The sequence below is a fragment of the Caretta caretta genome, chromosome 7 (genome assembly GCF_965140235.1).
Source record: "Caretta caretta isolate rCarCar2 chromosome 7, rCarCar1.hap1, whole genome shotgun sequence".
NCBI classification, from domain to species: domain Eukaryota; kingdom Metazoa; phylum Chordata; order Testudines; family Cheloniidae; genus Caretta; species Caretta caretta.
Genome location: NC_134212.1, coordinates 22,397,836 through 22,421,978, shown reverse-complemented (window position 1 = coordinate 22,421,978; position 24,143 = coordinate 22,397,836). Strand labels below are relative to the sequence as shown.

At 47.8% G+C, this 24,143-nt stretch overlaps 1 protein-coding gene across 5 annotated transcripts in view; it reads left to right on the top strand.

The window, feature by feature from the left end:
- Nucleotides 1-22,669, top strand: part of PLXNA1 (plexin A1) — a 330,514-nt gene extending 307,845 nt beyond the window's left edge. For 4 of the 5 annotated variants that reach the window (XM_048856007.2, XM_048856005.2, XM_048856009.2 and 1 more), the window contains exons 29-32: nucleotides 69-238; nucleotides 3,828-4,040; nucleotides 9,716-9,866; nucleotides 16,288-22,669. In XM_048856007.2, the coding sequence (XP_048711964.1) occupies nucleotides 69-238; nucleotides 3,828-4,040; nucleotides 9,716-9,866; nucleotides 16,288-16,383 (630 nt within the window). In that variant the 3' untranslated portion in view covers nucleotides 16,384-22,669. Of the gene's footprint in view, nucleotides 1-68; nucleotides 239-3,827; nucleotides 4,045-9,715; nucleotides 9,867-16,287 lie in introns of those variants that run through there. The other variant, XM_075130300.1, reaches the window with a different exon arrangement.
- Nucleotides 22,670-24,143: the final 1,474 nt, after the last annotated feature.

Below are 24,143 nucleotides of genomic sequence, written 5' to 3'. Positions count from 1 at the left end.
TCTCCTTTCTTCCAGTGCGTGACTTTCTGGGCAGTACTTAGCAGCCACTCTCCCTTTCTCATCTCCAGGGCACCTTGCAGAAGTTCGTAGATGACCTGTTTGAGACCATCTTCAGCACGGCACACCGCGGGAGCGCCCTGCCCCTGGCCATCAAGTACATGTTCGACTTTCTGGACGAACAAGCCGACAAACATCAGATCAACGATTATGACGTCCGGCACACCTGGAAGAGTAACTGGTAATTGCGCGGGTGGGAGGGGTGTCCGCGTTCCCATTTGTACTATCCCAGCTAATGAACATCTCCAAGCTTCTGAGGTGAAATTTGGTTATGCCAACCTCAGCCAGGGCAGATTAACACTAAAAGTGACCTGGGTCAGCTGGAAACACAGGACACCTAAGCCTACTTGTATACCAGTATTTCTTGGGGTGGGTGAGCCCCAGGCACGTTCTGCTATAACAAGTAGTCCCAGCCATGCCACCCTTCCCATAAATGTCATATCCTGAAGTACTGGGTGCTCCGTGATTGAACTATGGCTGGGCTGTGTAGTTAAATGCCCAGCTCACCTGGAGATTCATGGGACGTGGGCCCCTAACTCCCTCGGCGCCTTTGCAAACCCCAGGCTATGTTTTCGTGCCACCCATCCTAACCATGTTTGTGATATGCACCCCAGCCTGCCACATAGCCACGCATGTCGTAATGAAGGTAGTGTAATACCACACATGCATCCTCCCTAGCCTAGCCTGAAGAGCCAACCCATCAGGCTTGCTAATCACTTCCAGAAAAGGGGGGCAGGTGTTGATGAGATCTCCGTGAGCAATGTGATGGGGCTAGCTCTCTGCTTTGTATAGGCTTTGCTTCTCCACAACTCCCCCCTCGCCCGGCATTCTTCTTTTCTGCTGCCTCACTGATTTCATCTCTCTGATCTCCTTGCCGCTACTGGCAACGAGTACATACGTTCCCATGTCTGGCATTTGTTAAATGGCAGCCAAATTGCTTTTGTATAGTTCAGTAACTGTCGGCAATTAGCAGGGCAGGAAAAGAAACATTTTTAAATGGAGATATGAGAGTGCGGAAACGCTCGGAACTGATTTATAACTCTGCTTTCTATATTAAAGGAAGGAAGGAGTTGGTGGGGGGGGAGCCCAGTTCCACAGGGCCTGGGATGCGGGCTCCTGCATACTAATGTTCACGCTTATCTCTGGGTGCTAATTCGATGTGTGGAGCTGATTTTCTTGAGGCCGCTCCCTTCACGGATTGAAATATGTATGTGCATCCAGCACCCTCATTATAAGAGTCCCGGGGAGCCCAGCATTTGGCATCTTAGACAGAAGCATTGTTGATGACACAGGGAAGCTTAGAGGGGTTCTGAGGAGCTTTATTCCAGGGATTGATCTCTGAGGACCTTCAAATGAGAGTTAGATGCTACTGAGAGGAGGCTGGGTATAAGGATAGAATAGAAGAGGGGCACGTATATGTGCTGTGAGCAAGCACTTGGTCTGTCACTAGCCAGGATTCCCCTCTCGTGCTGTGAGCCTATCTGATTCATAGATTTGCTATCTCAATATCTGATGTAGCCTACATTTTCCTCTGATAATAAATGCCCGAGTGAGTCCCTTAAAGAGTCCAACAATTTTCCTCCCACATGAGCCTGTCTGGGGCCTCTGTAAAGTTCTGCGAGAGGTTTTAGAAAGGATCAGCCAAGTGGGGAAGGAGATTTTGCATAATTTGGCATAAGCCATAGGGTCTGGGCATAAGCAAGGGCTGTTCAATGGGAATGGAACGCACTCCCATGGAATAGGAGCGGACAGCTGAGCCGGTCCTAGGAGCTAAGGCAGTAGCAGTGTTCAGAGGGGTTAAACGGGACTCCTGAGGTTTTGATCAATGGGCTGTGGACGCTTTGGTTTTCTGATAAGGTGGGATTTGGGGTTATGAGTGTGTGTGAGGAAAGGGGAGGGAAAGGACACCCAGAGGACTTGGAACGGAGACAACTCACTTGGGAGGTGGTGGTTGGACAGGAAAGAGAGGAATGTGATGGCCTTCCTTTAAGATCCTTGGAGACCCCATTGTGGCAGTGGGCTAGCAGGGAACTATTCCAAAGCAAAGTCTCTCCCAGACCCGTATGCCATACAAAATCTTTAGGAGCCCGTGCAGTGTTGTTGTTCTTCAGAAGGATAGGAAATCTGTGTTGGAATGCATTAAAAACATCATTCACTGATGTAAATTCCAGGGACACCCTCCCTAGGCCCTGCGTACATGAGGTTTGTAGATTGTCCTCCACCAGCACCCATGCCCCAGATAGCTACAATAACCCAAGGGAGGGGAAAACCCCTAAAGTAGAACGAATGCCTACATGCGTAGACTCCAGGAGGGGAGTACCTAGGAACCATCAGCGCCTGGGGTCATTGGCTTCCTCCTCTCCTGTGTGGCTTGGCCTATGAGGAATACTAAAGTTGAGTCCACATGATGCTAGACCTCTAAGATGCTCGGCCCCATCTTAGAATCACAGAAATGTAGGGCTGGAAGGGACCTTGTGAGGTCATCAATAGAACCCTGCATGGATACAAAATTTGTATCTGCATCCGATCCGCAAACGTGGTCCATGGATGTAAAGCGGATATCCACAGATCTGCAGGGCTCTAGTCATCAAGTCCAGCCCCCTATGCTGAGGCAAGCCAAGTATACCTAGGCCATCCCTGACAGGTTTTTGTCTAACCCTTTCTTAAAAACCTACAGTGACAGGGATTCCACAACCTCCCTTGAAAGTCTACCTCAGAGCTTGATTACCTTTATAGCTAGAACATTTTGTCTAATATCTAACTTAAATCTCCCTTGCCGCAGATTAAGCCCATTACTACTTGTCCTGTGTTCAGTGGACATGGAGAACAATTGATCCTCATCCTCTTTATAACAGTCCTTAACATATTTTTGAAGAGTGTTTTCAGGTCCCCCCTCAATCTTTTCTCAAGACTAAACATGTCCAATTTTTTAATCTTTCCTCATAGGTCCAGGTTTTCTAAACCTTTTATCATTTTTGTTGCTCCCTCCAGTTTGTCCATATCTTTTGTAAAGGGTGTTGCCCAAAACTGGACATAGTGCTCCAGCTGAGGCCTCACTGGTGCCAAATAGAACGGGACAGTTACCTCCCGTGTCTTACATACAACACTTCAGGTGGACATCCTCATGTTACAGGCACATGATCATAGCTGTGTCCTCTTTGTGTGGTGCTGCATCTGATCAGTAACGCCTGGGCTCTTCTGAGGGGTAGGGCATTTAAATTCCTGGTTCCGTGCCCACAGATCCCACTGGGGTGAAGTGTCTATGACCAAAGCTGTGCGGTGAAGTGGAAGCTGCAGGATAGGAGCTGATTTCTTCCTAACCAGCATTGCTACTGGATCAGACAGAGGCAGGCTGTAGTGATTAGGGAATCTTTCCTAGCACCTACAATCGTCATTTGACAGCAAACTGATGCATTGTCCCCAAAGCATCCTCAGGTCCCGATCACCTCTGCCCTCTTTGAAATTGCTGACAAGGTCGAGAAGTTCCTCCCCCGAGGCCTCTCTCTTACTGTGCCCAGTGGATAGAAATGACCATATTCAGGATAAGGCTGAGGGTGTGGTAGCCCAGGTATCCAGGGTGCCATTAGGGCTATAGGTGAATGAATTTTTTCCCCAAATTGCTTATCTTTTTGTGGGGTTGGGGGAGAAGACTCTGCCAAATTCAGGCTTGAATCTGCAAAATTCAGGAAACTGTTGGGGCTCTGTCTGCACTAGCTCCTGTCTGGGGGCTTGTTTCCTGCAGTGACCATCTCTGTTCTTTCTTTCCTCAGTCTACCTCTGCGTTTTTGGGTGAATGTGATTAAGAACCCCCAGTTCGTGTTTGACATTCACAAGAACAGTATTACTGATGCTTGCCTATCTGTGGTGGCACAGACATTCATGGACTCCTGCTCAACTTCTGAGCACAAGCTAGGGAAAGACTCTCCCTCCAACAAACTACTGTATGCCAAGGACATCCCCAACTATAAGAGCTGGGTAGAAAGGTGAGTGATGTCAGCATTGCTTCCTCCTTGCTGTATATACAATATGTCTGCAATATGCATATGGGGGGATTTCAGACCTCATAGTCCTCATTGTGCATGGTTAGAGGATTTGATTAATGCAGTGATTCTTCTAGGTTGTTGTTCATCCTTTGAGTTCGAAGATGACAATGACATCACTGATTGGTTTGGTTTCTGTGAACACGTGAGTGGCTGATCAAGCCAATTTGAGCTTTGAACTGTCTATGGCACACTGAACAAGAGATGCCACTATGGGTTACTTGATTAACAGAGGACATGCTGCTATTGTGAGGTTTACACTGCTGGCACTTCTGCTCTGCCTTAGTAGTTCTCTTCTGCTCATAGGCTGCAGCTCCAGTATGGATGAGGCTTCACCAGGTAGAACGATCTTGATCGAGATCTTCCCAAAACTCTGGGTCAATGTTGAAGCGCCCCAATGATAACTTGAGGGAGTCTTTGAAACGTTTCTTCTGGCCTCCCTGAGAGCGCTTTCCCTCCTTTAGCTCGCCATAAAAGATCTTCTTTGGCAGTCACTCATCTGTCATTCTGGTGACATGGTCTGCCCATCTCACCTGTGACTTCATCAACAGAGGATGGATACTTGGAATATCTTCCTGTATGAGAACCTCAGTATCTGGAACCTTGTCTTGCCATCTTATTTTCATCAGTTTCCTCAGACAGCTTCATAACATGGTGTCTGTACATCGTCCAGGTTTTGCAGGCATACGTCAAATTTGGCAACACGATGGCTTTGTAGACCTTCAGTTTTGTTTGTTGCTTAATGCCTCTGTGCTCCAACACATTTGCACATAGTCTGCCAAAGACCATGCTTGCTTTGACAATTCTGGCATTGGTTTCATCGTTGATGTGAACTACATGTGAGAGTGTACTGCCAAGATAGGCGAACTTGTCCACTGCCAGCAGGGTTTGGCTATTTACTGTGATAGCAGGCTCTACATAAGGCTTTCGTGGTGCAGGTTGGTACATCACTTTTGTCTTCTTGATGTTGATTGTGAGACCAAAATTGTCACAAGCTGAAGATAAATAGTCCATACTCTGCTACATGTCAGACTGAGATTTGGCATTCAGGGAACAGTCATCAGCAAACAGAAGGTCACGAAGAGTCACTTCCTGTACCTTCATCTTTGCCTGTAGCCTCAGCAGCTTGAAAAGCTTGCCATCAGTCCGGTATCTGATGCCGATCCTGGTGTCACAGTCAGGAAAGGCATCTGTAAGCATGACAGAGAACATCATACTGAAGAGGGCTTGGTTAATGCAGTGATTTTTCTTTGGAGAATCCTTCACAGGTGGATGGCAGAAGAGTCTCACTATCTATCTGCTGGAAGGTGGTCTTCTAGGAAGTGGAAAGTTCAGGAGGCCAGGGCATCTGCCTGCTAATGGAGCCCCTTAGTGTCTTGTTTTGGTGTTGCCATTTGGAGGCAGTCATTTATGATTGTTTATAGGGGAGCTGGTAGTGACGTCTGTTTTGAGATTGCCTAACGTTTTCTATTGTAAGAGATTCTTGTGATCCTTGTCAAAAGCTCTAACCTCCATTGTTTGCAGCAGACCTTTGAAATTCATCAAGGAGAAAGCCCTTGGGCTCGAGAAGTGCCTTTTCTTTGTTCCTGAAAATCTATTCAGGTTTTGCTGAGATACAAAGTGTTGAAAATTGCCATTTCTCTTCTCTCATGTCTGCTCCTCAGGAAAAGTTTGGAAGGCTTCTAAAATAATAATTGAATGCGAAAATTGTAAGGCAGAGCCCATGCCACTGTCAAAGCAGCAGCAGCAGCTGTTGCCACTACACTGGGAATTCCCAGGTGCTGCCAGAGCAGCAATAGCAGGGATTAGGGGGGGAGAACCAGGCCAGGATCCCGCCAACTATCCTTCAGCCTAGCACCTTGCCCAGTAGCCCATCCCCCATTCTGGGATACTAGCCTTCTCCTGTCATTAGCTGATGTAGCAGGTTCTGTGACTCAAGTAGTAGATGGCTGTGCTGCAATGCTGAAAGTTCCTGGTTCAAGCCCTACTTGTGATGTATGGTTGGGTGTTGTAACAGTCAATTATAATTGATTTTTTAACCTTCATTTTTTTAAAGAAAACCTAGGAAATTACATACATAAAGTTATTTAGGGTGCAAAGCTAAACACTCAAAAGTTAGGAAATGCCAGATTTAAAGTTGTCTGTGCAACCTTAATTCTGCCTTCTTCTGCATATGCATAATGATACAGTCTTTAACTATATGACCACGTTCCGTTTTCCCCACAGGACCCCTGTATCATTCAGTGCACAGGATGGCCACACAAAGGGCTAAATTGAAATTGCACGGGCAACCATAAAACTGGCATTAACTAACTTTTGACTGCTTGATTTTGCCTCCTAAATAATGTTCATGTAATGGTTTTCCGCATTAAATATTTATATAACTCCATAGGGGCATGCATGGCGCTTTGCAGGCAAATTGAAAGACAAGGTTCCTGCCCTGAGGATCTTAGAACCTCAATTTGACTGAAAACACAAGAAGAATGTTAGCAGGCCACAGCAGGTAAGAAGAGAACTGGGCTGCCCGGTGGGGAGCAGGTTATCCTCTCTGGGCTAAGAGGTTGGATTTCCCACCTGTCATTTGTGGTGGGGCTTTGTTGTGTAACTGCAGTTTCTTTCTTTGGAGGATTATCTTTGCAAAGCTTTGCAGAAGGAAGGGTTTGAATGAAGGGAGGGTGATTGACTGAACCTGGCAGTCCCAATGGAAGATCTGTCTGTTAAGTCCATCATCATGATACCCAGGCACCAGGCAAAAAAAGGGCAGTTTGCCAGTTGGCCACTCCAGGGAAGAAACAGAGTTAAAAGGGTGAGCACACAGTAAGGGGGGAGGAGAGAGAGACACTCAGTTTTGCTTCCAGGCTGGCTGCATCCTGAGTCACTGTTATGCAAGCTGTGATCTCTTGGCTTGTAGGCATCCAGCTGGAACATTAGCAATCCATGGGATGTCGGTCTATTAGAGATGTCAGTATGTTCACTGAAAAATAATTGTGGCCCCTCATTCCCTGCATAAGTCTTGATCCAGAAAGGATTCTCTGCTTCCTTTTGGCTGGAGATCTTGTACTGCAGCCATGGATGCAAGCATCTGCCATGGGAGCCCCTCGTCATGCCTTCACCTGCCATAGAGTTCCGCCTCCTATCAAGGGCATTTCAGACAGCGTGGTCCAGGCAGCTGGGTTCCCAGGCAAACTCAACCTTACAGCATGCCCTGGAGGATCTTGGTGTGATTTCAGTGGCCATTAATTTAGAAGATGGCTGGAAACTGTGAGGCTCAAGGCTTGGTCTTTCTGCCCTCATGTTCCTGAAGTGGATGAAAGGTGTTTTCTATCCTGTAAGAAAGAATCTGAGTGGAAACGGATGAGAAACTACATCTGATGTCCTCAGCTGCACAGTGGATCCATCCCTTGGGGCCTGCTGTAGTTGGCAAGTCTATGCTCAAACCTTTGTTCTCCACAGCTCCTTAGAGGGTGAAGAGTCAGACTGTCTAGCTCTGTCGGAATCTGCGGAGCCTCCAGCCTCCCCGTGCCAAGTATAGCTGGAACCCCTGCTGGGCACTGCCCTGCATAAGCATCTTAACATGACCTCTTGGCTGCTCTCAGTACCATAGGATAGAGTGGGGCTCATGTTCATCTCCTGAAGGTGTTACGCTGCCATCTGCTCCCACCCAAATGCCTGACTCAGCATCGTTCCACCTCAGTGAGATTGGATTCAGCTAATGATGATGATGCTAATAATCAGTGCCAGAATGTTGACTTTGAATTGCGTTGGCGTTTCATTTCTCTGGGGTCACGAGAGATAAAGCAAGGTTTGGGTGGGATTTGCACTCAGTATTTACAGGTATTGGGAGTGGCGAGGCCTGATTGTCGAGGACAGCGCTATTTTTAAGGAGAAGCCTGTGAAGGTATTAAGAACCTGATTGCTGAAGGGACCTCAATCTGCCCTCAGAGTTTGCAGCTTTACTTTCTCCCCGCACAAAAATGGAGACCGTACATTTGATCATTTTGCCCTGAAATTTTTTCAAAATATCTTTAGGGAAACAAATATTAGCATGTGCCTGTGGGAAATGTTTAAAGGCAGCCATCCTGAGCACAGTGCCTGGTAAGTTTCTGTTCTGGGAATGGCTGAGCTGCTACCCGGAAAGCTCACCTCAGTCCAGCCAGGCCTTGCTTTTACCTCAGGAAGTGATGTACGTCCCTTGCATGCACTGGGAGCCCCTGCCATTGAGGGCAGCACGGGAGATACTTGTATGGCTTGTGCAAGAACGTCCTGCCCCTGTGGATGACATGTGAATGCGGGAGATGACTAAGCACTTCAGATGATGCTGGGATAATGCACCTGCCATTAGTCTGGGTGCCTGGCTTTGAATCCCCTTGGGTCCCAATTTATACGGTTGCCTGAATTTGCTGAGCATACCAATGAGCCATCTAGTCCCATATGCCCCCCTCTTGCCCTACCCAATCAGATCAGTGGGCCATCTAGGAGTGGGTGAGACCGTTGGTCCATAAGCCGTTGGTCCATCTCCTATGATACCTCATTGGTCCACTGGTACATTTAGGCCAGTATCCTTCCTCCAGCAATGGTCAAAACACTTCAGTGGAATGCTAGATTACCTGCCCCATCAAGCTTCTGGCTAACAGTGAGTGCTGTCTGGGTACTGATGCCATGAAGCGTTAGTCAGGGTGAAGTCACATTTTCTGTTGCTGATTCTGATAAAGCAGGGTTCTCAGCCTCAGGATCATGACCCCATGGTGGCTCATCAAGCTGTTTTCTGACGTTTCTCACGTTTTCTGCAGAATCTATTTTCACTAAAAGCCCAAATGGTTTCTGACTTTTCTGTTGTGCAGTAACCTTTCCAAATACAACTAGCCGCAGTAATAAGGGCTACTGAATATACATCACCGAGGAAGGTGCAATTCATTAAATGTTCAGTATGGATGTGTACAGTATAGATGTGGATGTGAAATTATCACAAGTGTATACACTGAATGTGAAATGCCGTATTTGGCTTTCTGTGACACAGTAAACTTAAACAGAATCACTGCAACAACAGATTGTTACATATGGCCGCACTGGGGGCAGGGCTTTTGACTGGAATAGCAGAAAGGATTTGCGGATATTGGGTCATGAGGGCAAAAGTGGGTAGTTTGGCAGGTCATGGAAGGGAATCGTGGGTGATTTGAGGATGGCAGGTGGATCATTGAGAACACCTGACTTTAACTATCCCAACTGCTTCAGTGTAACAAGAAGTTAATTTAAGGGGGAGGTAGTGTGGGCTACTAGACAGAGCACTGGAATGGGCTCAAGGGGACCTGGGTTCAATTAATTCCTGCTCTGCCACTTGATGGTTGGGTGACTTATCCCTTCCCCTTTCCTTCCCCTTTCTGTGCCTCAGTTACCCCAGCTATAAAGTGGGGATCCTGATACTGACCTCCTTTGTAAAGCACTTTGAGATCTGTTGATGAAAAGTACCATTATTACTGTGAAACAAAAGGCTCCTTTTAGTCACATTTCAGTGTTCCCACAGGGTGTTCTCAGAGGGAGTCCCGTGGAGGCCTGCCCCTTTCCCCTCTCTACCTCTCCCTGTTTCAGACACACTATTCTGTTTCTCCTACCTGCTGTAGATATTATGCAGATATTGCTAAAATGCCAGCAATCAGTGACCAGGACATGAGTGCTTACCTGGCGGAGCAGTCCCGGTTACATCTGAGCCAGTTCAACAGCATGAGTGCGCTGCACGAGATCTACTCATACATCACCAAGTACAAGGATGAGGTAAGTCAAAGGGGGTGGGGCATCTTGTTTTCATGCAAGCCTCCCACCGCCCCCCATCCCACCTCCGCCCAGTTTCTGCATTCCCCCTCTTGCTGCCCAGAAAAATTATCTCACAGGAGATACAGAGAGGGGAAGATTGCTTTTGGTAGCTGGATTCATGTCACTTCTGGAAGCACATCTGGATCATAGCAGCCTGCACAGTGAAAGTTTATAGTAAAGTAGCCCTGTGTGTTGTAAAGTTACCTGTCCCATTAGTGTGTGTGTGTGTGTGACTGACTACCAGCCAGCGATAGAAAGATACCAGGCACTAATACACTTCATAACCTCCACATACGTGGATTCACACCCACCCTGGGTGAATGTGATGCTTGTGCAAGTGACAGAAGGGGCTGAGAGCTGTGAGCAGAGCCAGGCACAGTGAAAGGAGGTGGTGCTCAAGTTTTCCCCGACTGCTCTCCTCTTCACTTCTGACCCTGCTATTCCATTCTATTTGCAATAGAGGTGACCAGAAGCTCTTCATGCTGTTCTTATCATGGGCACTCCCCAGTCTGCTCTTCTGATACCCCTCCATCCCAACCTGCAGCAGCTCCTCTAGTCCTGGGCCTTTCCTGAACATATATTCTGATAAGGGTATTGCTTTGTACCCATATTTCCTCTGGCAAGTAGCATGGGAAACTGCTCAACTCCTTTCCCATGTGAATGAAGTCAGGATTTGAACTCCAGTCTGCCTCACCTCATCTCACCGCCTTCTTCCCCACCTGCTGTAAATGACCCCATAGCACAGTAGAACCCAGGAAGGTACCCAAGTGATCTTGCTTGCAGTCCCGGGGGGCATTTGAAGGGAAGAGGTGACCATGCCAATAGGCCTCTTCTTGAATATTAACAAGAGTGGTTAAAAACCCATCTGTTGTAAACTGTACAAATTAACTTCATAAAGCAATATTCAAACACATTCTACAATACTTTATTAAAGCAATAAAATATATAACTGTTGTGTGCGTGTATATATATAAAAAACATAACATAGATTTTATTGTCCCAATAAAGCAGAGTGAAAACTTTTGTGTTTGAGTAGTGGTTTATTTAGATAATAAAAAGCCTTTGCCCCAAGCTGCTGCATTGTCTCCTGAGAGAGACCAGGGACGTGTCTAAGCCATGAGAGAGCCAGGAAGAGGTGAGGGCCATCAGTAGACAGGTAGCCAAGAGTGCTGCGGGACAAGGTAGAGGTTCACTGGCAGAGCAGAATGGATTACAAGGGGTGCTATAGGTTAGGTTTAGGAGCAGTAGCAGAGCTGTGTAGGGAGAGCCCAGTTTTGGGGTGACAGGATCTGCTGCAAGTGAGGGCTGTTACACATTGGCAGAGCAGGGAGCAGTTTGGGTTGAAATGAATTGGCAGAGGTGTGGGGGGAAGCATTTCATAATACCGGCCAGCCCTGTGCCTGGCTCCTCAGCAGTCAGGCTTTCATCAGCACCAAAAGTCACCTAGGCCTCAAAAATCAACCACAAGCCAGCCACTGTGTGAGAGTTGTCGAGGAGGGAGGGCGGGGCAGGGCGGGGGTGATATAAACGAGCTGCTCTTTGAAGATGCAGGGTGAGTAGCCATCCTGTGTTCTTGCCAGTTCACTTCAGTCTGGCATCTGTTGAATGTTCCCCATAGCCCACTCTTAAAGCACCACTAGTGTGTTCTCAGCTCTCAGGAACTTCTTTTATTATTCGTAATGGGATTAATAAATCGCAGCTGTTCCCTTTGTTTGTTTTCATTCATTAAGCACAATTACATGCAGCCCGATTGCACCCTCTTTGATGCGAAATGGGAAAGAATCATTTTTCCTGTTGTTCAGTGCAGTAATATGCTGTCATTGGCTGTGAATGAAAATCATAATTAATTTTCATTTGGGTACTTGCATCTTCATAATCACTGGTCCCGGCTCCTTACATCAGGTGACAGGCATGTATCTCTCTTTATACTCTGCATGGATTTCTTTTTGCTGTGTTGTTTTTCCATAAGGACAGCAAGATAGCAGATAATCAAATAAATAGAAGGCAGGTTGTGAATCTTTCAGCACTCTAAGACTTCAATGATAAACTGTTCTCTTATCAGGAGAGGCAGCGGTGAGGTGGGTACAGGGGACTAGACTCAGATTCATATTCTCTGTCTGATCCTGTCCAATTCTGATTCAAATGCCTTTAAGATGTGTGTTTTTTGACTGCCAGATGAATATTTTGGGGTGGTTGGGTATAACGTGCGTTGGTGCCATCTAGAGGCTGGTCTGGTTAATAGAAGGGACATGTATATTGAGATGATTGAGTATGCAACTGGATATGACTATGAGCCCATCAAGTCTTGTATTCTGCCTCCAGGTTTGGCCTATAGCTGATGTTTCAGAGGAAAGCAAATAAAACCCTTGTAGTGTACTTGGCTACTTGTGACATGCACATAGGGGAAATTTCTTCCTGAGTGTCACAAGTGATCAGCTGGCACCTTTATGGAGCAGAACTACAAATGTTGCTCTTGGTGGCCATGAAACTAAGCAGCCCTTTCTAAAGTCCAGCTTCAAGATTTGACTTGATGGGATGAATAAACCCAGAGTTTGAATCAGGATGGAAATAGAAAGTTACATCCTCTGCACAAATGCCCACTTTGTACCACATGCTTTCAGCTCTGGTTTTGAATGTTAGATAGGTTGGATGTCCTCCGAAGGACAAAAATTCCAAAGAGCACAGTGAAAACCCAGGAGTCCCTGTCCCATAATCCGGGAACAAGAGATCACTAAACAAAATTAATGGGCAGCCAAGAACCATGGCAAGATTTGGAAGAGCGCTGGAAGAGCCTTTAATGACTCTCAGTATCTTTTGTGGCTACATCCCCTCAGGACGTACGTGAATCTCGGGGAGGAATTTTTCTCCTCATGCTATAGTATCTGAGCCAGGGTCTGAGCCTGACAGGTACTGAGCACCCTCAATTCACATGAAGTCGAGTATTCAGCTCTTACAGGATTGAGCCCTTGGCTAGGTCCACTGCAGGAGGGGTAATTTCATCCTTATCTGAAGAGTCAGCTATAGGCCACTGCCCAGGGCTGGCTATTAGGCCAGACTGACTGGCATCACCCGCGCTGCACTGAGATGCATGCTGAGACCCTGACTCTCCCAGCATCCGGTGCAGCATATCCTCCACAGCATGTCCTGTGTGCTCAGTGCTGGAAACCTGCAGGGCGCTGCAGTGACTTTTAATCAAAGAGAGCTGATTTCCCTATTAAGGAGTTACCTGTAGGGTTTGTGATGGACTTTTGCCTGCCTCCTTGTAAGTCTGTTAATTATACAACAGTTTGTTTCCAATTATGCAGCCAATGAAATGGTTAATCAAATCCCCTTTGACGGATGCCTTGACATTTAATTGCAAAAAATTTGCTCTCCTGACAAACTTACCTGGGGAGACAAGATTTCTGTCAGGTTTGTTTTTAAATCAGCTGTTCTGTGTCAGGTGGCACAACGTTAGCCAGCTGGGACTCAGCGCTTCGGACTCCTGGGTGTTGGGTAGATGGGCAATTACCCCTCTTTTATGCATCCATTACCCCTCCCTCGCCATGCCGACTCTTGCCTTCAGCACCCAGCCTCTCCCTGTGCCTTTAGTAATGTCCCAGTTTATGTAAATACCAAAGAAATGTACCCATCCCATCCTCTGATCGGTCACCAAAGCACGAGCTTGTTTAGAGAAATGAGATTCCAATGGAGACATGCCATGTCTGATGTTCCCAATGTTGTGAGCACTTCCCCTGCATAGCAGCGCGGCCTCCCATCGACTGAGGCAGACTTCGTTGAGGCCGCATGCCCGAATGTCTGCCGGGCGTCGCTCCCACGGTGCCGTGTGCCTTGTCTCCACTCCTCCGAAGAGTTGTCATTGGCGGAAACACAGTTAGACAAACTCTCTCTAGCCAGGGGGCTTGCAGCTGGGAAACTGTGAAAGGCCTGTGAGTTTGGGGAAGCACCCACCTGCATGGCTGTTCCTTGCACTCTCAGAGCTGCTGGGTCAGCATTTGGAGAGCAGGCTCTTTTGAAAGGTTTCCAGTGTTTCTTAGCTAATGGCAGCCTGGAAATACCGGAAGAACAATAGCCCTTGTTAGAGTAGTCCTGTCTCCTGTCCTGGCTGGGTCCTGCACGTGCAGAGGCACCTGAAAAATAAAGGCAGGTGAAATGTTACCTGAAGGTTACTGAAGCTGAAGGTGGTGCGGGGGCAAACCCCACCCAGTGCTACTGTTTCCCCAGGGCTCAGGTCCCTTGTCTCCTGTAAGTTTTGTTTGCGCCTTACCTGAGGCCTGTGCAGAACACTGGGGACATAGATGAGGCACTGCCTATCCTGCCAGCCTTCACTTCTGCTCCCAGGTTAGATTGCAAGCTCCTCAGGGCCGGGCCCTGTGTCTTCCCACAGGTTTGTACTGCACGCAGCACAACAAGGCCCTGATCCTGACCGTGGCAGCACAAATAATACCAATACAGGGCTTGGTACTGGTTCCCTTTGAGATTTGGGTGGGTGACTGAGCCAGTTCTCAGTCAGACTGGTCCAGCTGACCCACTGGAGAGCCAGCCTACATCAATCCTGACCAGTCTCACACTAAGACGAGCACTTGATGGCTTGGTCTACACTGAAAAGTTACATTGGCGTAAACCACACTCCTGACCAACACACCTATACCAACAAAAACCACAGAGTCGACACAGCCATGTCAATGGAAGAGAGCTTCCATCAACATAGCTAACTTCACTGGGGAGCTGTTCCTATGGTGACAGCAAAACTCCTTCTGTCAGTGTTGCCTGTGTCTGTGTACTATGTTAGCATTGCTAGGCCAGTATAGTGTCTGTACTGTAGATATACCCTAAGGCCAGATTCTGATCTTGGTTACACCACTGAAAATCCAGAGCTACTCCATGTCTTCAGCTGAGTTGCTCTGGGTTTACATGGCATCATTGAAGCTGGTCCCGAGCCTTTTGGGGCCCCTCATCGCATAGCTGGGAATTCTATTCTGTGGCAGCTGCATACAGACAGACGCTCTATTCATTTGATCGAATTGGGAAGTTAAATAAAACAATCCCTTAGACAGACAGATCAGTGATGTTTGTGTTGGCTAGCATGTCTTCTAATCAACCACCAACTCAATAATGTTATCCCTAGCTCCTTATTAATAAAATCAAATACATCAGCCAAAACCCAGAGATTTAAATAGACACATAGAGAAGGCAAGATTTTCAGACATGACTAGTGATTGTAGATATCTGGTTGAGACACCTTAAAGGGATCTGATTTTCAAAATGCTCTGTGCACCTGCCCTCTTAAAATCAGGCCTTTCTAAGGTGCCCTATACTGGGCACCCCCAAATTAAGGCACCCACAATTGCTAATTATTTTTGAAAATCTTGGTCAGAGTTGTTACCACCTGATGGCCCCTGGTATGTGACAACAGCCAGAATTGGTCCCTACAGACATTTTTTAGTGTTTTGTATAGTCTAGTTTGACACGTCCCCTTGGACCGGGCTTCCATCACATCTCTTAGGAGGCTGTTTCACAGGGGGATGGATGTCACTCTCTGGAAGTTCTTCCTGATGTTCAAGACTGAATTTTCCTTTTCTTCATTTCCTCCTAGTCATAAGCTCATGCTAAATAATTTCTCTTCATCTTGGGCTTTAGACCCCTCCCATGCTTTTTTCATATGCTTTTCCCCATAGCGGTCACTTAGCCCAGTGGTTCTCAACCTTCCTAGACTTCTGTACCCCTTTCGGGAGGCTGGTTTGTCTTGTGTTCCCCAGGTTTCACCTCACTTAAAAACTACTTGCTTAGAAAATCAGACGTAAAATACAAGTGTCACAGCACACTGTTGCTGACAAATGGCTGACTTTCTCATTTCTACGATACAATTATAAAATAAATCATGACCTCCCCCCCAGGTTCAGAAACCCTGATATAGTAGATAGAGCAGTATAAATGAGTCACTGTCTGTAAGAAATTTTAGTTTGTACTGACTTGCTAATGCTTTTCATGTAGCCTGTTGTAAAACTAGGCAAATATCTAGATGAGTTGATATACCATCTGGAAGACCCCTGCTCGAGAACCACTGGCTTAGCCCCTATTTAGCTATTTTAATAACTCCCCCTAGGTCAGTCTCTCCCACCTGTGATCAGATTTTGTTGCTTTTCTCTGAATTCCCATCATTGGCCCTATCTTCCTGGCGAGGCAAAGCTCGGGAACAAGCGCAGCAGTGTGTTTTACCTTGACTGTTAGTGAGGGGCTGGCAGCTGCCTCCTGGAAGCTATGGTGGCATTGGTGGACCTGAATTCCTTTCCCACCTTCTCTTTCTAGGTTGCAAATAACAGTACCACCTTTTCTCATCCTTCCTTGCTCATCCTTTCTCCTCTCTTTTCTCCCCTGCCAGATTTTAGCTGCTTTAGAGAAGGATGAACAGGCCCGGAGGCAACGGCTGAGGAGTAAGCTGGAGCAGGCAATTGACACAATGGCCCTAAGCAGCTGAAAAGGCCAAGGCAGCCCTGACAGTTTTCTAGCAGTGGATACTACAAGAGAGAGGGCCAGCAAGAGGCATCAGCAGAGTACTTTGGGTCCAGAGCCAAATGAACATGCGGAGCCCGCCGCATCTCGAAATTCTTAACACAACCAAACAAGGAAACGTACCACCGTATCAAATCCAATCCAATCAGACATATCCAGAGACCTTGCAAAAGGGATGGCGTGGGCTGGAGTGCAAAGGAGCCAAGAAGAACTGCAGGGAGCTTGCAGCGCATCGGCACAGCTGCTCCACCTGGGGGATGTCCCCGATCTGGCGATGGAGGGTCAGGGACTGCACTAACTTCAAGGGCAACATGTCTGATGATGTTGTTTTTAGCGCAGGGAGGGTGGGCGGGGCGTTTGTTTTTTCTGTACTTGACTCGCTCCCCCTTCCTCCCCACCTGCCTCCCAGCTCTTCGCCCCATCCCTTCCCCCTTCTCTCTCTCCCTCTCTCTCCCTCCCTCCTCCCCATCCCAGCTCTCTGGCCTTCTGCCATTAGTGTTAACTGCTATATTTGCACAATTTACAAGAGAAAAACAAAAAAAAATTAATTTAAAACAAAGTATAACGCAAAGGGCAAGGGGACGGGAGGTTCTAAATTTTGCAACAAACTAACATGAAAAAGGGGTTTTAAAAAATAACTCAAAGAACCGATCCTGGGAGGAGAAGGGTGGGGGTGGGCGGGGAGTGGGAGACAAGTCCCGTAGCCTTGGGGTATTTCATAAAATTTGTCCTGTGCCATGTTTGGTTTGAATGTTGTTTAGTGCAGAAAGCAAAACAGAATTTTTTGTTAGCTGAAAACAGCTCTAATTTACATGCTGCTTAAGTGGTGTCCGAAGGTCACAATCCAAGAGGAGGAAGAACAGAGAGGGGAGACGATCTTTGGGGCCTTTTCCCAGGGATCGGCCGGTGCTGTGAATCATGGCGGGAGAGTGGCGTGGCATGGTGTCGACTTCATCCTTGTTTTTATTTGCACGTTGCTATTTCTGTGTGGGGCAGGACAATGCAGATGAAGGAGGAGAATCGTTGAGCTCTTTATAACCAGAGCTTGTGCTCCATCCTCTCTTGTGAAAGGGGAGTTTCCTGGTAGCATTCCCTGGTGGTGGTTGGTGCTGTGAGGGGTGTCTGGGCCATGGAGAAGCCCTCAGGGGCCTTTCAGGCTGGGAAGCCGTTGAAAACAGACCTTGCAATTGGGCGTCTCCATGACTCCAAGTGCAGGTAGATGACTGTAGTGGGGAGAGAAAAGGAGGACTTGTGGCACCTTAGAGAATAACAAATTTATTTGAGCATAAGCTTTCGTGAGCTACAGCATCGGATGAAGTGAGCTGCAGCTCACGAAAGCTTATGCTCAAATAAATTGGTTAGTCTCTAAGGTGCCACAAGTACTCCTTTTCTTTTGCGAATACAGACTAACACGGCTGCTACTCTGAAACCTGTAGTGGAGAGGTTAATGTTCTGGAAGCTTGAGCTCGCGCTACATCCAAGTGAATTAGGAGCAAAGGGCTTTCAGACACAAACAGGGGTAGCGTGAAGGGAATGTCAGCATGGGGCTTTAGCATCCTGCCCGTCTTTGCCTCCCTTGAGAACGTTTCCTTGTGACACCCGTAGCGGCCTGAGGTGCTGAGCATCTCAGCGCATTTGCAGCTCTTGGTTTTCTGTAAAGCAGCCTTAATGAGGCCACTGATGGCAGCTGGCTTGCACTCCAGCTGGGCTCTGAAACCTCTCCAATCCCAGGGTTCTCCCAGAAGTACCCAGCAGGTTCCCGCTTTTAAAGCAGTTGGAGACAGTAGTCAAACATACTCTTTTTTTTTTTTTTTTATAGCAAGGAGCTAGGTGTGAGGTGCGGGGAGCTGTCAGCCTGCCACTCTGCTGTAACTAAGCCTTAACCCACTGCAGCCTAGCCGTCCAATTACAAGCATTTTTGTCCGGAGCTACATCAGTGGATTTGTTTCCGGTTAGGCCTAACCGATCCCAGGAAAGGGGAAGAGGATGGGGGGTGTGGGGTTGGCCCTGGAATTTTCACTGCATGGTAAAACCATTTTTCGTGGTCCTCTTTTTGTGCTGGTGTAATGGAAGGGCCCGGATCACCCGGAGAAATGGTTTAGATCCTTATTTCTCTGCAGAAATCTTTCAAAGATCGGTGATGCCGTATAAGGCTTTTCTCTGTAGCTGCACTTGTTCTGGAGGAGCCACCTGGGGCAGAGGGATGTATGGGACGTAACCTCTGATGGAACGAAAGCAGAAAAAGAAAAGATCTAGACTTGTGTCTAGTTGGTTATGGGCTTAGAGGGCAAACCCTGAGTGGTGATTGCCTTAGCTCTCCAGATTGGAGTTCCCCGCGTACTAGGCTGTCTCAGATCCCTGCTGCTACTGTGTACGCTGTTGGCACAAAAGGTTGGAGAGGGTTCTGTAAACTAAGCTCTTCGATGAGCTCGCCATGGGCTGATTTAACCACTCACCCCACTGTCCCCAAGCCCCAGGAGCGAGTGTGTGTGTGGTGTCTGTGCACAGCTCACACAGTGGTGATGGTAGTTATCCAGATAGTTACGTGCTTAGGTACTAGGGTGAAGGGCGCAACAGAAACCCTCTGATAGATAATCAGAAGACAGCGCAAAAGGGAGGGCAGGAGGGACTGTGGGGTTTCTGCTGTGGCTGCCATGTTGTATTTTGGTGGTGCTACATGTCGCTCATACCTCCACTGTGTGTGTACACATACAACCACCCAGCACCTCTATGTCCCACCGGAGCCCTCGCGTGGCATCACTCAGCCATGGTTGGAAAGGGCCCTGAAAATCCACAGGGCTGATTTCCAGCCCCCTCCCTGAGGAACGAATGTTTTACAAAGCACCTGAGAATTCTCCTTTTAGCCTTTATTAGCCTGCCGAGAGCTAGGTGAGGAACCAAAGCATTCTGACTTGGCCGGCTCTACAGACCCCAGGAAACCAAATACACGCCGGGATCTGATGGGGTTTCTGCCCAGAATGTACCTCTCTTTCCCCTCTCCTTACTCTTTCTTCTCCTCTTGCTCTCTTCCCACCCCCCACCCCTCTGTTTTTTTGGATGATTGTTCCATTCTCTCATTTCACTGGAAACCCAGGGATCCATCTCCTTTGGAAGCCTCTGCTTGGCGCATGTCAGATCCTCATGGCTTTATTATTTAAAGAAACAAAGGTGCCGAGCCGCTGCCCAGACTCAGAGCAGGTGACCAAAACCTTCTATAAACTTACAATTTTCTTTTGCATACAGTACTGCGAATCTACATTGCTGTCTGGGCCAAGGAGGGGCCCACACCATGCCAGAGGTGGGCTACTGAAAATTTTTTAAAAAACCGGCTCGGTTTCTATCCATTCCCTTAGATTGCAAGTAAGGGGCGGAGGGGGGGAAATAATGAAGTTTTTAATTAAAAAATAGAGTGTGTATATATATATATATATATATGTGGTTACAATCTAATTCTTGTGCCCCAGTGGGGTGCTGTATAGTTAACTGAAGGAGAAACAAACCAATATTAAATATTAAATGGATTTACACAGCCAGTGGAAAATACCAAATGATCTGGAAGAAATTTCCAAGCATTTCTCACCAAGCAGAACAATCTTTTGAAGCCTGCACATCTCTAATTACGTTGTAATTTTGTTTTTTGAATTAAAGAAGAGGAGACGGAGAAGATGATTTTAAAAAATAAAACAACAAAAAAACAAAAAACAAAAAATTTTAAAAAAGATTAAATACCCAACCCAACCTGAGCCATCTCCGGAGTTGTGGGACCTGTGGGCTGTTGCATGACTGTGCTAGATTTTAGTCTGAGTTGAACTTTTTAAGGAACAAAAACAAAAAACTGCAAGTGTTGAATACTAGAGGTTCGTTTAGACCCTTTCTGTTACATTTTGGAATTAATTTGTCACTTTCTCATCAAAGACAAAAATTAATTTGACTTCAACGGTTTACTTCTCAAAATGGTACTCAGACCCTTAAAGGACAGCTATGTGCCAGCGGGCCCCCCAAAGAGGCAACATCTGTTTCACTTGCTCCCTTGGGATCTCCTTCAGCAGTTGCGAGAGGGAAGGAATCCTCAATTGAAACTGGGCTGTGGGCCATGAAACATTGCTTTGTGGATACGCTAGAAAATGAGGGCCAGATCCTCAGCTGGTGTAAATGGGCAGAGTTTCATTGAAATCAGTGTCTTTTAAGAGACGAGGGGCACGTTGATCTAAAGTTTTTCCCATTTCTCTTTCTTGCTGTGTTGCTCTGGTTGAAGCATGTTCGAGGCCAGTGCCACCAACCTAGCTAGGAATTTACACTCATCACTGTGGTATCTTGGCCAAAATAACCCACATTAGTGGGAAGGGCATTTCTGTGGTGAGGCTGCTTTATTATCTTTAGCCCAAGAATGACTTAAATCAGTAACCAGTTGTTTTTAGATCCTCCAGCTACATCAAATAGGAGACAGTTTTTATGTAGACAATTTCTAGGCTGTAATTACACCGCACCTGGTCTTTAATTAGGTAGAAGGTATATATGGGTGGGAGCCCAAAGGCATTCTGGACTTGAGTTTTGGTTCAGCCACGTGAGAGATGGGGATGAGGGGAACAGTGAAGTCTCGATTCAGATCTGGATCCAAAGCTGAAATGCAGGCCTGTCTTGGCTAGAGAGGGACTCCGTTCAGACCAGGTGGACAGGCGGGTGCAGTTCAGCCTGCCTGCACTTCTACCTGACCTTCCAGCCATTGGAAGTGAGCTCTGTCTTTTACTGAGTTCCTGTGTGTCCTCCTCCCTTTGTTGCTGTAGGGACCTAGCTTCTACCTGCATTTCTCCTTTCCAGTCAGTCTGAGTCATATTTCCCCCCCCCCCCGATCCCCCCTGCCCTTGTGCTGACAAATTGTGAGGCCACCAGTGGCCTCACATGAATCAGGCAGGAGGAGACAGCTAAGAAGGAAGGGAGACATGGGGCCGCTGTGTGTGGATTTTAAATAGTAGGAGCGCAAGTCCACGCTGGTGTGTAACAGGATATTGGTATTTTTATAGCTTGACTGACTTGAGCCCCACATCTGCCTGCGCTGGCGTGTGCCCCTCTGATGGTGATCCTGGAGCCCAGGGTTCCCTGTAGGGCGTTAACTCTGGCCCTGGGAATAGGCACAGCTTCCAGGGCAGGGCAGCCTCCTCTTCCCCCTCCCCTGCACTCATCTTGGCGTGGCATTTCTGGCAGGTGTGTTTATCAGTTTCTTCCACCAAAGATCCATCCCAGCACATTCCCACCTTGGAAACAGTAGGCCCGGCGCAGCCAGGCCCAGATGTTGGTGAGGTCAGACAGCATCTCCATGACTTGAAAGATTCTTAAGAAAGGGACTTTTTTTTTAAACACTTCACTTTTGCTAAGTTTTCAGGTGCTACTTTTAGCCTTTCACATCTAACGCCCAGGGTGCTTGATCATGCTCAGACTTCTGCCTGCTGCCTCAGAGCCCCCCCCCCCCTTTGCCCCCAGAACTGGCATCCTCACCTTGCTATCCAAACAGGAACCAGGGGAATGGGACGGGGGCAGCAAAGTGGAGACCTGCAGGCTTTGGCTGTGTAGGTTCTTCCAAAACATCCTGCTAGGAATGAAAACAGGGAGGGACATGCTTGCCAGAGCTCATGCCTGCTCATCTTCTCTCAGCACTGAAGCCTGAGACTTTGGGCTTTGGATGGCTTTGGGTGGCTCCTGCTTTGCCCGATGCTGGTTTTGGAGAATAGACCATAGGGATCAACACTGCATTGGCCCAGGGTGGAAATGACCATGTGGCTGTTTCCATCTCGGTTATCTTCTGATTTAGGACAATATTCACACACTTCCTTTCAGTTCAGTTTTAGATTTAAAATGCAGCCAAGCCATGGAAATGCCCCTCTCCACCCTTCTATTGAGAATGAGCCCACTGCCCGCTCAGCAGCTGGCCAGCTCACGGGAGCTGAGTGGCCTTGCTCTCTGGCATATAAGCAAAGCTGTGTTCTCTTTGAAGGAACCACAGCGCACAATTAGCTGCCCTTTAAGAAAGTGGGGGGAAAACCAACAACAAAAGGCAGAAAACTTTAATAGTAACATACAGAGTCCTGAAAACTTTATGTGATTGTTTCAGACTTGAAGCAACTGTGCCAGTGTGGCTGGTCGACACCCTTCGACCGTGTAAATATCCTGCTATTTCCTATTTTAATGTTCTTCAGATTTAGTACTTGTAAATAAACACGCGCATCAAGGAGAGATTAAACATTTTTGCTAAATAACATGACTTGCCTGGGTTTTTACATGGCATGGGGAGGGGAGGGATCCAGGACTGGCAATACCTCATGTTCCTTAGATAATGCCTTCCGTCTCACGACCGTGATCAGCTGAGCATGGAACCCAGGAAATCTGGCTCCTAGTCCTCTGCTCTAACAATGACACATCCTTCCTCCCCCACTAACCACCATACCCCATTGCCTTCCCCACCAACTGATTGACAGGGGCACACGTGAGGATCTGTACCTGACCTAGTGCTCCCTGAGCTTGGGGCCAGGTGGGAGAGAAGTGGGCCCCATCCGTGGAACTCTTGCAGGAAAATGATTAAATGAATGGGGGAATTGCCTCTGTCTCTTGTCCCTAAACATTTATAACACACCTATCACTTTGGAGTCTTTGGTCAGTGCCAAGAAAGGATTATTCTGCACCCACCCCAGCCCTGAAGCCCTGATCTTCAGTAATGCAAGTTCCTGGGGGAAAGAGGGTCTCCCTGAATGCCAAAGCTAAGAGCCATGGAGATGGAGGGAACAGTCTTTCGAAGGTCCTGGGACCAACCCAGGGTTAAGGTCCAGGCAGAGATGAAGGCTCCTGCTGCCTGCTCCTCTTCACCAGGGGAATGGCTCGGATTCCAGGATGAATGGCAGAGAAGGGCTGTCCCTCCTTCACAGCCCACCACGTGGCAGCAGGGGGAGTCCAAAGGAAATAGGGGTTGAGACAAGATGGGATCTGGTGGTTGTTGCACTGACTGGGCTGAATTTCTGTGCCGGAGAAGTGAGGGGCTGACAGCAGTGACGCATACAATGCATTGTGCAGGCATGGGCTGGGCTGTGCTCCACACTCCGGACTTGCAGCACTCCCAGCTAGTCCAGTCCTGGAGGTACCCACTCAGCTGTGCCACTGCACTGCAAAGCACTCTTACTCCTGCCCTGGGCCCCCCTCCACACCCTCCAGGGGCACCCTCATCCTTGCTCTACCTGTCATTACTCCCTCTGTTCAGGCAACACAAGTCGAGATGCCTTCCGTCACTTTCCTGAAGAGGACAGCCTCCTCGAAGTACTGGAAGCCCACAGTTCTCCACTCCGGCCTTGTCCGCTCACTGGCTCTCGCCATTGGGAGGTATCGATGCTCTCTGTGGGCTGTCTGGCTGGATGATTCCCATGTGTACCTCTCAGAGAGCTTCCACCCTGCTCACTAATCACCTCTTCCAAGATGGCACATCCACTTTGGAGGTGCTCAGGGAAATGAGGGGCCAAGGCAGCTGCTCCTGGAGACAGCCGGTGCTGCATCTTCCTGGGAACATCTGAGACACTGAATTGCTATGCTGACTGTGGAGTACCTGAGAACCCGGCAGAGGTCAGGAGGCATCTGAAGCCAGGGATTTTGTTTGCCTGACCTCCCAACCCCCAATCATTGCTGGGCCATGTTGGCTCAGTGTCATTGCCAGAACAACCACCTGGACCCACCCTGCAGCCCACTCAC